At 41.4% G+C, this 17,148-nt stretch overlaps 1 protein-coding gene across 8 annotated transcripts in view; it reads right to left on the bottom strand.

Moving 5' to 3' along the window:
• Positions 1-537: 537 nt before the first annotated feature.
• Pard3b (par-3 family cell polarity regulator beta) overlaps positions 538-17,148 on the bottom strand; it is a 977,771-nt gene continuing 961,160 nt past the window's right edge. For all 8 annotated transcript variants that reach the window (XM_074071526.1, XM_074071528.1, XM_074071527.1 and 5 more), the window contains one exon: positions 538-5,269. In XM_074071526.1, coding sequence (XP_073927627.1) covers positions 4,912-5,269 — 358 coding nt within the window. In that variant the 3' untranslated portion in view covers positions 538-4,911. The remainder of the gene's footprint in view (positions 5,270-17,148) is intronic.

Genomic DNA, 17,148 nt, shown 5'->3' with positions numbered 1-17,148 from the left:
GGAGAAACATCTTTAGAGAAAGGACAGGTGATTCAAGCATGAGAGAGAAGTCAATAGTGTTGGATGCCATTGTGGGCGCTGTGATAAAATGCTCAGATCCTGCTTCAGGAAAGGACTATTTTCCAAGCTCCTGTGAGCAGCTCCCAAAGATCACCCTTAGCAGCCAGCCCTCTTTGGGGAGTGCCTCAACTGAAGAAAACTACATGACCCTAGGTCATTCTCTTTTTTGGAGTAGCCCATACCCATCGGTCAGGCCTGTGATATAAAGGCCCAGCTCATCCCAACTTGGGACAACTCATTGTTCCTCAGGATTCCCTGGGGTGTTGGCTGAGGCCTATATTGGGAGTGCACTGTGGCTCAGCTTCTCCCTCTGCCACTTTCCTGTTTTAGGTATTTACATGCACTCCTCAGCAAACCTCCTTCTTGGGGGCCCGGTATGTGGCACGTGTTCCTTCCTCTTGTCTTTGTTGCTCCAGGGTGAGAATTCCCAGGTCCATGTCTTCATTCATCAGATCACCAAAAAACCAATGGAGGGTGAAAACCAAGACTCTGATGCCTTACTGACTGAATAAAGCTTTATTTTAATGCAAAATAAAACAAGAAAAAATTATGTATTCATATATAACATCCAAAATGTTTTCTGTGTTATAAATGGGATCATCTTAAAAAGTTTATAATGAATTCACTCTCCATCCCCATATGCCAAAATACGATTTCACATAATTTATCTTCAGAATGTATGAACAGACTTGGTATCATAAAAGCACAGGAAAGACTAGAAAAAGCAAGGGTATAAACAACAGGTTGTGTTTTATGTTCCAGTAGTAAACAGCACTGTAGATGGACCAGAGTACTTTCTGAATGAGGAGACGGGCTAGAAGAGTCTTTGGGGTTCGTTCACTTCCTACTCTGAGATTGGAAGCCAAGTTGGATTTTAAAAGTTAGTCTGTGTGTGATTGTATGACTATTTAAGGACGTGAGGGAGAAAGAGTTTCACTTAGAAGTTGTAGCTGCCTGTGAGATTCTAGGCTTATTTTGGACATCTAACTTTTTTTTCCTTTTTTATCGGAAAGGTGGCTTTGTAGGGATATCTTATGAACACTCCCCTTTTTGGTCTCATTGTAGTGTCACTTAAGTCAGCATGAACTGGAGTGCAGAGAAACACGACTGTGACTTTTTCTGAATCCTCCTCCCTCCTGTCTAATTGCACAAAATCTGGACTTTCTGTTCTCATGAACTCAGCGAGCAGTAGGGTGTCTACCCAATTTAATACCAGTTTTAAGGTCACTGGTTGAAGATCTGTGTTTAATGCTGATGGGAATTTGACAGACACACATTCCTTCACATATCATACTATGCTGTTCCCTCTACCCTCCTGAAATGCTATGATGTTCCTCCAAAGAAAAGGAATGCTGTGGTTATAGGGTAGGGGAAATACTTACTCTTTCCAGGCTTGATCTCTGTGTATACCAGGGAAAAGAGCAATGAGCCTTCTGATCCTCCCAAAGTTGTCAGGTGGATTTTTTTTCAGGGGGTAAGTTTAGTCCAAGAATTTTGTGATTCTTTAGAACAGATGACAGATCTTATTTCAATTTTATTTAGTTGTAATCAAAAGTAAATCTACAGTGAAGTCTCATGTCTCCTCTATCAGGAATCATACACGGGCTTCATGCATGGGGACAATGTGTCTCTGGATCCCTACCAGGCTCTTGACCTTTGCTCCATGCTATTCTATGGTATCAACACATATGTGCCTAAAAGTCTGAGAATAATGAGCTTCAGAATAATTTGATTTTCAATTTTTGGTTTGCTATTAAATCATGATTTGAGAAAATGTCCCTGTTTTGGAGTGTGTGCTGTCCTACAATTTGATATTGTAGGGAAACAATTTAAGATGAGAGGGATGGCACCACAGCCCAAAGACTTGATAAATTAATGACATGTGACTCTCTGTCTTGTGGAGGACCGAATTCTCCCGCATTTGAAGGTTTCCAATGGTCTGCTCTCTTTCATTTGTCTACTTCTGCAAAAAGGGAGGGAAAATAGGGCTTCTTATAATACCTAGTGACTTAAGGCCAAACATAATTTTGAGTCAGATCCATAGCTGGGCAGGTGTATGCAGTGGGTTTGGAGCACAGTACGCCACTCTATTCCAGGGGGGCTATTAGGGTTCTGAGCTACAAGGAGAACACCTGAGTGAGTTTTCCCAAGGTCATAAATATACCGGGGAGCTATTTCTTGCTCCTGGGCATCTGCTGATTATTGCCTAGACTTCTAAATGCTCTCATAATCTGCTGTCCTGAACACTGGGAAAGCACCTTGTAACCTCAGGTAGGCAACGATTGGAGGTTAGTACACAGGCATTTATAAAGCTTACACTGGGGCTATTCTTAATTGTTGCTTGGCTTGATGGAGCCTCTGTCACAAATGTAATGTTAGTTTCTTTAGGGCAGGATCACATGGAGTGAGTGTTATAATTCAAGCAAGAGAAGAAAGCTGCTATAATCTGTTTTTTGTTCACTTTAATAGTTCCTTCACATCACTGAATGTTCCTTAGGATTAGCAACCAATTTGTTGACTGTGTATAGAGCACAAAGGCATGGAGTAGAGGAGCTTACCCTACGCCTGCACACAGGAGGTATTGTGTGCCCAAGATGACCACACTGGAGGTGGAAATATGGGTATTCTTCATACAGGGGCCACTTCTCCAAGACCTAGAATTCTTACCTTGTACCACCCCTTGCCATGTTCAGTGGCCTAGCTTTACCTCAGAGGATGCCTTCTGGTATGAGTATGATCAGTGGTCTGCAGAAACCTGATTAAAATATGGAACATGCTTGAAGAACTGACTTTTAATGCTTTATAGCAAGTTATATTTCTCTCATCTAACCCTTTTATTCTTTGAGGTTTGTTTAGCTTAATGGAAAGGCAACATTTAGCATATTGGTAAAGGAAACCCACAGCTTACCTGCACTACACTTTAGGTGAGCAGGGCATGAGATCCTCAACCTAGTTGAACAAATTACAGATGATCTAATGGTACCTGACTTAAGAGAGATGAAAAGGACAAAAACCAACTTGAAAGTCTATTTTTCAGAGGGTCACGGTAATTGTGGTGTAGAAAATGATCTCTCTTGAAGTTTAGTAAACAACACTATTTATGACTAAAACCAGCAGTTGCATCACTCCTGGTAACAAAACTCTATTTTAAATTAAAAAAGAAAGACTAAACTGGGCCAGATGGATACCCTGTGTATTTTGTAATACTATTAACTTATTAAATCCTGTCAGCCAGAGGTATCCTACTCTCCGCCAAAATATGTCTGAATTGAACCCAAGACTTTTGGGGGAGGGAATGAAGAAGGAATGTGAAGAGGCTTAGAGTGTTTTAACAGTCACTGAATAACTCAGACTGATGCTCCCAGGTTTTGCTGTTTCTCTGTCTTTTGCTTGTGTTCTCATTTGGGTCAGGTTGTAAGTTTGAGATGTTCTGTTTTTGTAGAAAATAGCTGCAAATCTCAAAAGAAATTGGGATGGGTTTGTTCTATTTAAGTACTTTAGAGGGTGGAGTTTCAGTTTCTCAAGCCATGAGACTTCCCTTTTCCATTTGAAGACTTGGCTTTACCCTGACATTTGTTAAGGAAGCGTGGTAGATGCAGATTTCTTTAACCTTATGTTTCTTCTCCTTTCCCTTCTTTCTCCTTCCTCATCAAACTTTCCAGGAAGCATTTTTATCTTCCATTCTTCATACTGGTATCTTTCATTCTTCATTCTTCACACACACACACACACACACACACACACACACTTCCATCTGCTACTGCTGGTCAACAATTTCCAGTGGCCATGGTCAGCTCTTCACTGTGCCTGAGTGCAAATGGGTACTATTTGGCACTGAGTGTAGAATTGGTATCCCTGGGGTATTGCTTTCCTGTGTGGCCTGACCAGCAGGCCCTTTAAAATTTTTTTTCTAAGTACACTTTAGCCCTCAAGTGGAAATCTTAGAGACTCCAGTTAAAATAATTATAGGCAGGAGATTTGGGGATGACTCTGAAACCAGCTATCTCCAAGTGACTATGCCTGGGATATGGGAGGAAAAACAGTATGGACTATGGTAGTGTCAACCTGCTCACTGTGGTCCTTAGAATATAGTCCTTCCAGAAGCTCTGACTGGCTTTGCACCTCCTCCCAGGGCACTAATACTGCATTCACATTTTACTGACTTTTTAAATCAAAAAGCAAGGAAACTTGTGCAATGTTGCCATCAAATGAATGGTATCAGGAACCTGAGAAAGACAACAAATAAAGAAATGCAGTCTTCCTCTGGACATAAAAAGTTTTAAGGAGGTCACTTGCCATGTTTGCTGTTGATTTTTTTTTTCTCAAAGAAAAAAAATCTATTCTTACTATGATGCCCATGTCTGCAGCCCCTTTACTCTGCCACTCTGCAGGCATCACAGCCCCAGTGAGGGACTGAAGCTGGGCCTCTGAGTGGATGTTGCTATCCAGCAGAGACTGCCTCTCTACCACCAATCTGCAGGGTCCGGGGTGCACACATCAGCACAGGTTATCCAGCGGGGAGTGGGGTGGACACACATAGGATATCTCTATTGTTAGTTGCTTATTCAATTCTCATTGAACTGACCAATTCTGCAAGCCTTTCAAGTATCAGGAAGTACTGTTTTTATGACCCTATCCCTCTTCTTCCTTCTGAATCCACCCCCTAACCTCCTGCTCCTTCTATTCCCCTCTGATTAGCAGGCAAGTGTTGCATCCTCAGTGATTAAAAAAAAAAAAAAAAAGCTAGTCCGTACCGCAGAGACTCTTAACCTGGAGAAGGGGTGAAGGTCTAGGAAGAGCAAAGGTGGTATTAGATGTCTTCCTTGCTGGGCTGATTTTGTTGGTGTTCAGCTATACAGCTGCAGTCATGGGGCTTTTCTGCCGGGGATCCTGGGTTCGGAAGGAGTACTGGTCAGGGCTGCCCCCTCGGGGCCCTGCTCTGCCCATCTCCTGATAGACTGGCACTCTGTGGTGCTGAGGAGGGGAGGGCGGAACATCTTGTCGGAAGGGTCCTTTGTGCTGGGGGGCTTGTGGGGGTGGGTAGTACTGGGCATAGTGGAGATCTGCCAGCCTTAGATCTGGGGGACGGGGATAGCTCCCTTTTGGGGGATGCCCAGGATGAGCGCCTGGGTAGTATGGAAGCTCCCTTTCCTTGTAGAGCCCTCGGTGTGCCGCAGTCAGGTAGTCTGCAGGGTCTGCTGGTCCTCCCCTGGAAAGAAAAGCAGAGACAACTGTGTCAGCAGGGTCCCTGGATGAAGACCACATTCTTTAGCCTTCTGCGCAGTTCGTTATGGTAATTGACTAGGCCTGGACAATGGGATGTGAGTAGAAGTGACCTGTGTCCACAAAAACAATTGAAGGAAACTTCTTCCTTTTTATCTTTCTTATTGCCATCTTAGACCTCGAGGTGAAAATCACATAGTGAGGAAGAGCAACAAGAGCAAGAGCCTGGGTCCTTGACACATGGTGCTACCATGTCAGTGAGGACTATTTACACTCAGAGTGGTACATGAGAGAAAAACGCTCTTCTATCTTGTTTATATCCTCTGTGTTGGCCTTTATTATAGTAGCCAACCTTGTTGAGTAGCCAAACTCAACAAGGCAATGAGTTTGGCGCTGTTAAGACAGGGGCAAGTAAACTCCCATTTTTGCCTCTCTGAAGCCTGTCCCAGATATGGTAGCATAAATACAGAGGTTACTCAGAGACAGAGTCCAGCCACACTGTATTCACTTTCCTCCTAGATCTAGGACATGCTCTGTCAGTGGGCTGTGGTCTTGACCTAACTCTAGTTGGCTCTGTCACACTCCTGTGTGGATTTGTGTACCTCCCTTCTACAGTCTCCAGAGAAACTCCCAACCCAGGGCTGGGAATACCCCCCCCAGAATTCTGCTATAAAAAGTAATTATTTCCACTACAAAGTAAAGGAGTATCAACAGACCAGTAGCAGAATGAGAAAAACAAACCAGCTGTAAGTTTCCCTGTATAATGGGCAGGCATACAGAAAGGTCCAGGGCAAAAATAAACACTAACAGGAAGCGACCCTGCCTGGATCTTTCCACTGAAGACAACAAGCATCTTCTGATCCGTGTGCCATAACAGAAGCAATCCATCTCTAGACAATGTGCAGATGAAGGCATCTTGTCTAGCCTGGGGTGAAACACATGACTTCTGTTTGCAGCTCTTAAAATCCCATAAACCTTCTGTGCACATATTCACTACCACCCTTTACTATCATGTTCTTCTACTTTTTAAATTCCTCCTTTCATGATATTAAAAAAAGAAAAAAAATACCCAGCAACAATAATAATTGATGCAAAGCTCTCCAGTGTCAGAGTGCAGACTGCTAGAATACTTGAAAGAAATGACAGGGCTGGAAGAACACAGTGTCTGTGGTTAATCAGGCACTGTCAGTGAGGGTCAAAATCACTCTGTAATCTGCGGAGTTGGATGTTAAAACAGCTCTGTACGTTCCCCAAGTCAATGAAGATTTGACAAGCTTTGAGCTCGGGTGCATGTGGAAAACAGCTTGTGAACACATCCATAAGGATAAACAATAGAATTCTCCTTTACTTTGTGTGTGTGTGTGTGTGTGTGTGTGTGTGTGTGTGTGTCTTAATTTGGCTATGTATAATAATGAAAGATAGATCCTTGAGCTTGGGGTAATTTTGTTAGTGAGAGTTTTCAGATAAAAAAATTAAATTGTTTGCGTACAAGTTATTATAGCATCAGCTGCTATTATTCAGTGTGGTTTGCTTTGCTCTATTTTAAATTGCCCATGACAAATAGAGCACAAACTCATTGCTTATCATCTGTCACTCCAGCCCTGGGAAATAAAGGACCCAGGTTTCACCATTCCTTTCCTGGAGAATTTCGTTTTTTATTTAGAAAGCTCCCAGCACTCATTATATCTTTAATCATAAGAATTTTTACCAGCCCCCCACTCCCCACCACTATGTTCATTTCTATTTCCTTTGGCTCATGTTGGAGATTTTAGAAACACTAAAAAAAAAAAAAAAATCCTTAACCTGTGCTTTCTCTCAAAACCTACTGAAGATATTTCTCTGCATGAAGTGAAACATGTGGTTTTTCTACACTTATTTTAAGCCCCTAGGATAAATCACTGACATTTGCAACACACAAACATTATCTGCCTTAAAATGAACACACAACCAATGCTCCCTCCAGACTTTCTTAGCATGAATGTTTCCTGTTTAAAATGGGAAGAGAGAATGGAGGAATTCCAGGCCCTGGACTTTTAGGGTCCTGTTCTCCCCCTAGAGAGTTCTCTCTTTTAAAAACAGGACATTATAAAAGACAGGCGCTTCTTAGTTTTTTTTTTTTTTTTTTTTTTTTAATTTTTGAGAGACAATCCAGATGAAGTGGTGACGGGGCAGAAGCCACCCTGAGCGACTCTGTGACGTGCACATGGGGACAGTTGCTATCTCATCTCTCACACCTCGCTCTCCAACTGTCCAGTTCTGACTGCAAGGAGAAGGGAGGGTTCCCACATGGGCAGAGAGTGACCTCAAAATAGCTTTGTGGTCCCAGATGGCTTCCTCTGGGGGAAGACTTTATGTCTGGGAGTTTGCTTACGTGTGGCAGAAACCAAGTGAGGTGGCTGCTCTTTGTCAAGAAATGAGACCATGGAAATTGTCTTTTTTCTGTGGAACTCATCATAACAGTTATCATTTTTAATTTTTTAGAGAAAAGAAAAACAATGAGTTGGCCTATAAAAACACTGTTTAAGATTCAAAGAGTGCTAGAAGAATTTTTCTTTCTTTTCAAGGGTGGCAGGTTGCTGTTGCTTATAACTTTTTTTTTCCTCAAAACTAAGCATTTCCGACAGACTTTTTGCTAGAACTTCTAAATTCTTGTGAGTGCTTTCACACATATGTATGCACGTGTGTGCATATGTGCATACTCATACAAATATATTTTAAAGAACAAGTTTTAAGCAGAAAAAAGAATCCCTCCTCATTAACCATGGCACTGGAAAAAGAGGAAGAGAGAGATGAAATTTTGCTTTGTTAACCTTGAGTTTCCCTTTTGATAGTCTCTTTATTTGAACTTTACTGTTGGTGAGGAAAGTATAAAACCATATATTTGGGGGCATGTGTGGTGCCTATCACAGTGACTTGATGTTACTTGCTTTGACCCAAACCTGAGAAATTCAGGGGCAGCTTCCTTAGGAGAGTTTGATTAAAACAAGGAGCCAAATAGCCAATGTATCAGTGCTTCAAGACCCCTTATTTTTCATGAGACCTCATGAATCTTATTTATATGTGTAATTATTTTTCCTTAAAACATCTTTAAATTTAAAATCTCACACAGAAACCATATTCACTCAAAGAGAGAGAAACAAACCTATATTTGTTGTCTTTATCACTCTTTGAGGGAACTGTCATAAAAAAACCTATCTTTTAAATTTTTTGCTTTTTAAAATTTCTGAGTAGGCTCATTTCTGGAAGTCAGAAGGATTCTAATTTTGCCTGGAAAAGTCAGGAACTCTATCAGGCATTCAGGTTTTTTTTTTTTTATCACACAGATGCATGCAGTAATTAAGTAATTTGTTGTGTTCATTAAGCCTGAACCCAACTAAGCTATAGGTATTTATTAGAAACAATAAATATCACTTTCCTTCCTCTGTTTTGCTGTCTCAGTATGCCACTATTTTTCATTAAGCCAAAAGGAGCAGGAAAGGATAGCCAAAGCTGGTCAGATAACCAGCCCCTGGTACTGACCATCTTCACTTTATGGAAGGATGGAAGACATGTTCCTTCATTTGCTGAAGACAATTCTGTTTGGGGAAAAGGCTCAGTATTGGAGGCACAGACTCCCTGGCAAACCTTTTGCTAGAACTAAGGTGGTTCTTCTCATTGGAGTAGAGGAAGGGCATGAGCAAGTTTGAATTCTACATCTTTGCACCATCCTCCTCCTCAATTGCAAAGAAAACATTTTTCTTCTGTGCTAACCACAGATGGTCATTCTCTTTGCATGTGTCTCTGGTCCTGCCTTATGCTGCTGTGTACTATACCGGCACATCAGCTTCTGGAAAGCTGGCACTGGGTCTCATGTACCTAGTGACCTCCCTCAGAGATTAATATAGGGCTTTGCACATTGTAGGTACTCCACAAATGTGAGGTGAGTTTGTTCAAGAGAAAAGCCACAGACGCAAACAATAACCCTGAGGGCTAGATGTGGGTAGGGGATGGAGGTGAGGAGAGGAGAAAGTGGACTCATTGGGAACCAGAAATTGATGATGGTTGAAGTAAAACTAATTTCTCACATGTGATCATCAGCTCCCAGTACTGAGCTGAGGGTTGGTTGATAAACACAAACCAGAGGTGGAGATGATCTCTATGGTCCCTTAGTCCCAGTGCCAACCCACCTTTTCTCCACAAGAATACACATGGTGAATGACTTTCATATACACCACACGTGTCCAAGAGAAGTGGAAACTAGGACTATGCAAACTTCTTCACCACCTGCTGCAACTCAAGACTCTTTCCCCCCCAAATTAAGAGTGAACAAAGGAATTCATGTGAATGGGAGCTGCTTTATCTAGGGGGAAAATTGAGTCTGCTATAATTTATGAAAAGAAATATTTGTAACTTTCAGTTCTTCAAATATCACTGCCAAATCTTTGCACTTCAGAGAATATCATGATGTGCCTACCTGTTTCAGAACCATGGCTACATATTATCCAACGAGCTCCTTGTAGGAGGAAAGATAGATAAACTGAAGAGGGGCACAGGGGGGAAATGACAGAGACACATCAATGAAGACAGTTTATTTTGAGAGGGAATAAGTTTAATAAGTAAAGAAATAAGATTTTCAGTAGAAAGTGTGAAAGTTGTAAAGAAATTATAAACAAAGGTGAGAATGTCCAGCTTAGATTGACACATTGGATTTTTCCCATTATGGAAAAGCTTCCAAAGGACAAAATCTCATTCCTCTCAGTTTTTGTAAAATAGTGTGTGGTTAGTAGCCAAAACAAAGACAATTTTTTAAAAAAGAATTTCCTTTTTTGTACTACAAGTTGACGGTGACCAAATCTGGGGTTGGAATGGGAGGAAGTAACACGACACAAAACCCCTTGTACTGTCCAACAAAGGTCCTTGTGGACCTTTGGACATGTGGAAAGACCACATTCTTCTCAAACATGCCACACAGAGTACTTAGTGCCTGAGTGGGTGCTGGTGATTTTTTCCTATGGTATTTCTAAATACTGCAAAGCTGCTACAAAAAATCAGTATGAACGTCTCTGCTTGTTGGTGCTTGAGCTGCCCATGCTACATGGACAGGATGCTTTTAGTCTATGTTTGGAGTTCCTTCAGGGTCAGGCTTCCAGTTACCAGTCCTCTAACCTTGGTCCAGGCATGAATGGTTGGCCAGGATTACCAAAGCCTTCTGCAATGTATGTATGATTTAGGTAGATTTTATAGAATAATAAAACATAATGATCATTTGATGGCCTAGGTTATAGAAATGATTATGGAAAAAAATCCCACTTTCATCACTCACGTTCCCCATTGCCTTATGAGGGAAAGGCCCTTTCTCTTCCCCACGACCTAGAACAAGAAGAGAGCATAGAGCAGAATCTCCCACCCTTGTTAATACTAAGGAAATATTTGCAAAGAAAACCAAGGGGAGATAGAAATGACTTGAGTGCTCAGAAGATGTTTCTAAAACTGTTTTAAAATATTATAATTTTTGATCACCCCCATTTAATTCTTCCTTCCCTTCATGTTTCTCAACAAAGACCACAAACACAAGAATTTGGTTCCTAACAAACTGTATGTGCAATGAATTTCAGCTTCCATGTCCCAGTTTGGCAGATATGATCTTGAAAATGGCTGGAGGAGTGCTTCATCCTGTTGGAGGGTGGGAAGGGTTCCCTAAAAGTGGTCCTGCCCTTTCTAAAGTGTAGAGCAGAGAACAATTAGAAAGGGTAAGCATGAGACCTATGTAGAGATGGAAATCGAAAGCTGTGTTCTGAGTGGCTGCAAAAACCAGTCTTGAAATCCACTGGGTCACACCTCTAGATAATTACTCTATGGTCTTTTTAACCACTGAAGAGGTTTTGCTTAAAGAGAATGGCTACCAAAGAAACAAATCATCCTAACTTGATTAGCCACTTAAATCCTCTGTCTCCCTTTTCATTCTCTCTCTCTGGTAACAGGGGTCCTGGAATTTAATATCTAATTCCCCATGGATTTCATCTGATTGTCATGCAAGATATGGCGGTTCAATTCTGAGGGCTGACTTAGGGGGCCAACAGTTTGTGGAGTGTAAGGTCGTGAACTCTAAAGACTGTGTTCCTGCCCCTTAGAAGAAGCACTACTTGTTTCCTGCCCAAGGTTGCTGCCTGGAGACAGGACATCCCAAGGTGAAATATGCTGTTCAGGAGGCTGTTTTCCCCTTATTTTAGGTTATATATACATTTAGAGTGATACATGCAATGTTTGGAGAAGATACTCAGGTATCACTGACACATCCACATCTTTGTCTCTCCCGTTAATTGCTAAAATAAGTCATATATCACTGCTCCCTTTCCCCTCCTGTTAATTTCTAAAGCCTGAGGATTTTGATGTAGACTACCCAGGATCATTAGAATCTCTTCTCACCAAGGGCAAAGAGGACATAGTAGGAGTCTTAAAGATTTCTACCTTCACATGTGTGGTGGGGAGAAAGGGTTTCCATATACCATGATTTCAGGAGGACCCAAGAAAATCTTGGCGCTGAAAATGTCTTACTCTGAAATCCAGAAGCAGAAATGGAAGTGCTGGGCAGTGTGCCACTATGCTTGACAGGCTCAGTAACAAGCTTCAAACAGTAGGGTTAGAATTGAAAGAATTCAAAGCAACTGAGCAGTGTAGCTCTTTCCCAAGTGCCTAAAGTGGTAAGGTCCATCCTCAGAATTTTCTCCCTGTTAACATATTTACTCCTTGTAACAAGGCCATAAGCTAGGTAAATTGTCATTCCTGGTTTGCAGATGAGGAAATTGAGGAACAGAGATATTAAGTAACTGGATCTAAGTTCAAATAGGAAATGGCAGGCCCAGGTTCACGCCCAACCAGACAAGTTCAAGGGTTTCATGCCTGACTACCAAACTAGACCACATAGCCCCTAACCTCACTTGCTGCACCTTCTGTACTCTGTGGTACTAGGTGAAGGAATTGGCTTACATTTGGAAACACATTTTTAAAAAAGAATCCAATCAGAAAGCACAGAAGTTTTGTCCAATGAGTGCTTTGGCTTTTAGAAGTTAAAGAAGCTGAAATCGCTGGTAGTGCTAGTGAAATGCCAATGAGCACACAAAGAATTCCATGTGGGAAGTCTCATTCAGAGACTTTGAACTGTCTTCCTTGGAGGAAAGCAAAGTTTACTGCTGCCTTTTATGAAAGTCAAAAACAGATATTTGTGTAGTTTCACTGGCACAGTCCTGTGTTCAAGGTCCAATACCTTGAATGGTGATGTCATTAAGAATCAATGCAGTGCTGAGTATGGTGGCACAGGCTTGTAATCCAAGCTACCTTAGAAGTGGAGGTAGGAGGATCATGGTCCAAAGCTAGTCCAAGGTTGGTTCAAGTACAGTAAGACCCTATTTGAAAAACAAAAACAAACTAAAAGCAAAAGGACTAGGGGCATGACTCAAGTGTTAAGAGTGCTTGCCTCACAAGAGCAAGGCCCTGAGTTCAATCCGCAGTACAGGGGAAAAAGAAAAGAATCAATGGAATATTTATAAAAAAGAAAAAAAAAAAGCCAGTAGGCACCACCACCACACACACACACAAAAACCCACGTAGACTTTGGAGGCTCCAGCCCCAGAGATGGGCTGGTCTGAAAGGGCCTGGGAACCTTCATTTCTCCCAAGGGCCCAGAGGATTCTGATGCACATGGAGCTGGCACCATGCCTCCCTATATGGGGTTTGTAGTTTTCTAAAATTGTCCTTTTGGAGAGTGATATGATTGACAGTCAGCCTACTGGAAGTCTAGACTGCTCTCTTATCCCCACTCCAGCCTGATATTGGGTTCTAGCAAATGTTCTCTTAATGATTTGTGGCTGTCCATCCTCACTGCTGTGGTTTTATTTTGGGTTCAACTCTCTTTTATTGGACCATCACAACAGTGATAGTGTATTAGGACCCACACTCAGGGAGGCAAAGTAGTGGCTAGCTTCACAGACGAGCCATTCATCAGTGCAGAAGTGTCGAATGAGCTCGTATGAAGATAGACAATTGCATTTATAAACCATCTAGCCAGTTGCCACCAGCTCTGAAGCCATTTCAAGCATATCACACTTACTCTTAAATGAAACCTAACACCACTTCTAAAGACAGGTGAGTGAGTTCAGCCTTCTTTTGGGGACTGTGTGAACATTTACAGGTTTTAGATGTGATGCTCTCAAATTTAAATTCTGTCAACCTAATTGCTAAGAGGTTTTTGCATGTCTCAGTGTGTGATCTGCCATAAGCCCCTCCTGCTCTTTACATCTAATAATTATCCCCCTAAATCTGTATGACAGAGTGAGGTTTATATAACATTTTTCACAAACCTCTGGTTCACTTTTCAGAAATGAGCATGTTATTAATTTCGCTGGAAAAAGGTAATTGAAAGTCAAACAAGAGTAAAATCAGGAGTGCTGGGTTCACTTCTGGGCAGCAAGGGTTTGACGTCATTTCATCTTTGTGAAGGCTGTCTCTGGAAAGGTCTTCTGGCATCCTTCTCTCAATAGTGACCTGCGATTCCTGATCCTACCCGCAACTGGAGGGGCAGGACATTGAAGGAGTCACCTGGGAGGAGTTTCAATTTTTATAGCCTATTCTCCCACCAACAAGGCTGGATGAATTTGGGGACTATTACTTAACATCTCCCTGATGATCTCTTGCCTGCACCAAGGGAGTGGACCCATTCCCCAATTTTCATTAGATAATAAATGAAAACATGTTTGGTCTCTCTACTAATTTTGATGTGGAATCTAAGCATCAACAGATGATTTCACCAGAGTGTGGAGGGCCAGTCTCATCCTTCAGCTCCCACCTGTACTAAACAGATTCTAAGACTGCTGGGCCCTGTGGACACTGTGGAACTGAGCTGTTGGTCACCCTAAGTCCTCCCATTCAGAATCTAGCTCATTATTTGACAGAGTGCTTTGGAGAGGTCATCAGGATGAGAAAGTCGATATAGTATCACATTCTATTCAGCTTTCACTTTTGCAAATGAAATGAATTTATAGCACAAAGGCTACTTGGAACTGTGTCACTGGGATGATTTTCAACAAATAATAAAGTTTATCAAGAGATTCCTAGGCACCGGTGACTTGTGCTTGGCTCCCCAGTCTTGCATTGGTATCTTCATCCTCTGGCTGATCATTACATGGCTGGTAAAGACTGGTTATTAACATCATTACCAACCTTTTACTTTCAAATCCCCTTATATTGAAATTAGGGCACTTTTTGTCATTTCTTCTTCTACTGTAATATAGCCTGTCAGCCTAACTTCTTCAGGTTCCATCCTTGCCTTTGATGTTGGTAAAATGGAACAGCTAGCAAATCAAGGTTTATAATCACCCAAGCTGATTGATAGCTTACAAAATTACTCTGCTCTCATCAGTACTTCTTCTTCTTCTTTGTCTCCAATGTTCTTGTACAGTTACTTACTGTCCTGAGACTTTCTATAAGTCGCACACCCCCACTCCAATCCCTTTAGCAATGGTACAGAGCCATTGATGAGTGCTTTCAAAAAAGAGAGAGCAAGACAAGCTTTTATTGTGAGTGAGCTCCCTCAGATGTTATTTCATCCTACATTTGTTCTCTAACCCTCTGATTTATTGATTTATTCTTTGAACAATTCAAAGAAAACTGGAAATTCACCCTGTCTTCTATTTCTTTGACTGCTGCCTTTCTCTTGGCTGTATTTGGTGAGGGTATTTTAGCAATATGAGATGATCGCCCCCCTCATCACATGCATTCTACTTGTGCATTGGCAACCTCAATTCTTAAGATCAGTCATGAAACTGTGGCTTTAATAATTTAAATAAAAGCTTATCAGAGGAAAGCAAATATTTATAAGTATGAATCATCTAATTTAAAGGAATTAATTAAAAGTAAATGCTGAAGTGATTTAAAACTAAAGAGCCATTACCAAATAAAATGTTATTTACTGTGTGCCCCACCCTAGCTGGTTTTTGAGCTTCAGAGCAATGGAGTTCTAAGCCCTCCCTTTGCTTTTGTGTACATCATGCTTTCAACCCTGCCACCCTGTGTGGGAACTGGGTCTCTATTGTCCTGTGGTATAGGCAGGTGCTCTCAGAGTTTACAGGTCTGTGGAACAAGATGCACCAGTGGAGTGGGGGCAGCAGGCCACCAGGAAACCAAAGATTGTGCTGGAATTGTGCAAGGCACTGCATACCAAGTGATCCAGATGACTTAGCTTTTCCTGAGCCTTAACGGCCTCATGTGAAAATGGGGGCTATGATGGGGACTGACCAAGAAAACAACAAGAGAAATGACCAGTCATATTGAGGATCTCAGGACTTGTTGAATTTGAGGTCACACTTAAATTTTTTAAAAGTAAAACTGAATCTTCTACAAGGAGCCTAAGTGATTGTGCAAAGACCTAGAATACCAAGTAAACAAATTTGTAAACAAAGCCAATCATATGGCCGAGTGGCATACGCCCTGTGTGTCCCATCCACATTAATAAGTATCAGTGCAGGAAATTCTGTACCAGGTATTGCAACCTACAGGCCAATTTTGTTCAAAGACAGAAACACACACACACACACACCCTGTTCAGCTGATTGAGAGATTTGAAAGCTTACCAGTTGGAGCCTTCCTTTCTAGGGGGGAACTTAGTCTTCCTTAGGTTCTGCCTCTGCCTGCTTCTCAAAATATTTCCCACCTGGCACTGTTGCTATTTAGGTTCACAGTCCCTACCCCATGTAAACAAATCTCCCCTCTAGCTTTCTGCACTCAAGTGTTGCTTGGATCCTCCAGCTAAATATGTGCGTTGTCCAAGTTTCCCACACGAAAGAGTGAGTGTCCTGGAAAGCACACTAAAATCCCTATTGCCTTACCCAGTCTACCTTTAACTCTAGAAATAAATTCTCCATCCAGTCTTTGGATAGGAACTCCAAAGAATGAATCATATCCAGGGAGCTTTAGACAAGTCACTTTAGTTTCTCAGCTTTTGTCTTTAACTTTGTAAAATGACAGCATTATAATAAGTGGCCTCTGATGAGTTGTTGGGGGTTATAAATTCATGACCCTATAAGGAACCACACAGGCTCCAGTCTCAGATGACCTCAGCTCATGTTGCTGCCTTTCAGCCTGACCCCTGCAAAGGTGCCCCTGACTGGACCTCCTCACTTATCTGTGCCTTGGTTTCTCCATCTGTAAAGTAATATGTGCTTTTCTTCTCACAAGAGCCAATGAAATGATATGGGTAAAAGCATATTGGAGGAAAGTTGGAATAAAATGTATCCAAGATCTTATATTACTCTTGTGTAATTATGAAGGGAAACTTGTCTTGCCTAATGGGGTTACTGGATCAGAATTCAGTTACTACTGAGAGGCATTATTCAGATTATTTGTATAGCCAACAAAGTAATACTGTAGGATTTTTACACTCGCTCTCAGCAGGACAACACCAGACCTCAGTTAAAGAGCAAACATGTCCCACTTCTGAAAAGGTGGGCTCTAATTTACTTCCTTAGTCCATGATTTTATGAGGAATGTATGTAGTTAACTGTTATCAGGTTGTTAAGCAATTTGATGAGGTGTGAACTAGCCCTTTAATTGTTTTATTTACAACATACTTACAGTTCAGTAACATCTCATTGGGGAATTCTCTACTTAGTTGATTAATTTAAGACTGGGTTAGTGAACTACCATTTCTAAAACCAGAGCTGAAAAATACCCATCAAAATTTCCGCAGTCTTCAAGTCACTTATAAATGTGGAACACATTCAGCTGGGGTTAAAAGATACTATTAACAACAACCAAAACATAAATTAAATTGTTAATCACATTCATCAATGCCATTTAAAAAGTAATAAGGAAAATTAAGATGAGGAATAATAA

The sequence above is a fragment of the Castor canadensis genome, chromosome 4, assembly GCF_047511655.1.
Source record: "Castor canadensis chromosome 4, mCasCan1.hap1v2, whole genome shotgun sequence".
Taxonomy (NCBI): domain Eukaryota; kingdom Metazoa; phylum Chordata; class Mammalia; order Rodentia; family Castoridae; genus Castor; species Castor canadensis.
This window is presented reverse-complemented; position numbering and strand designations above follow the sequence as displayed.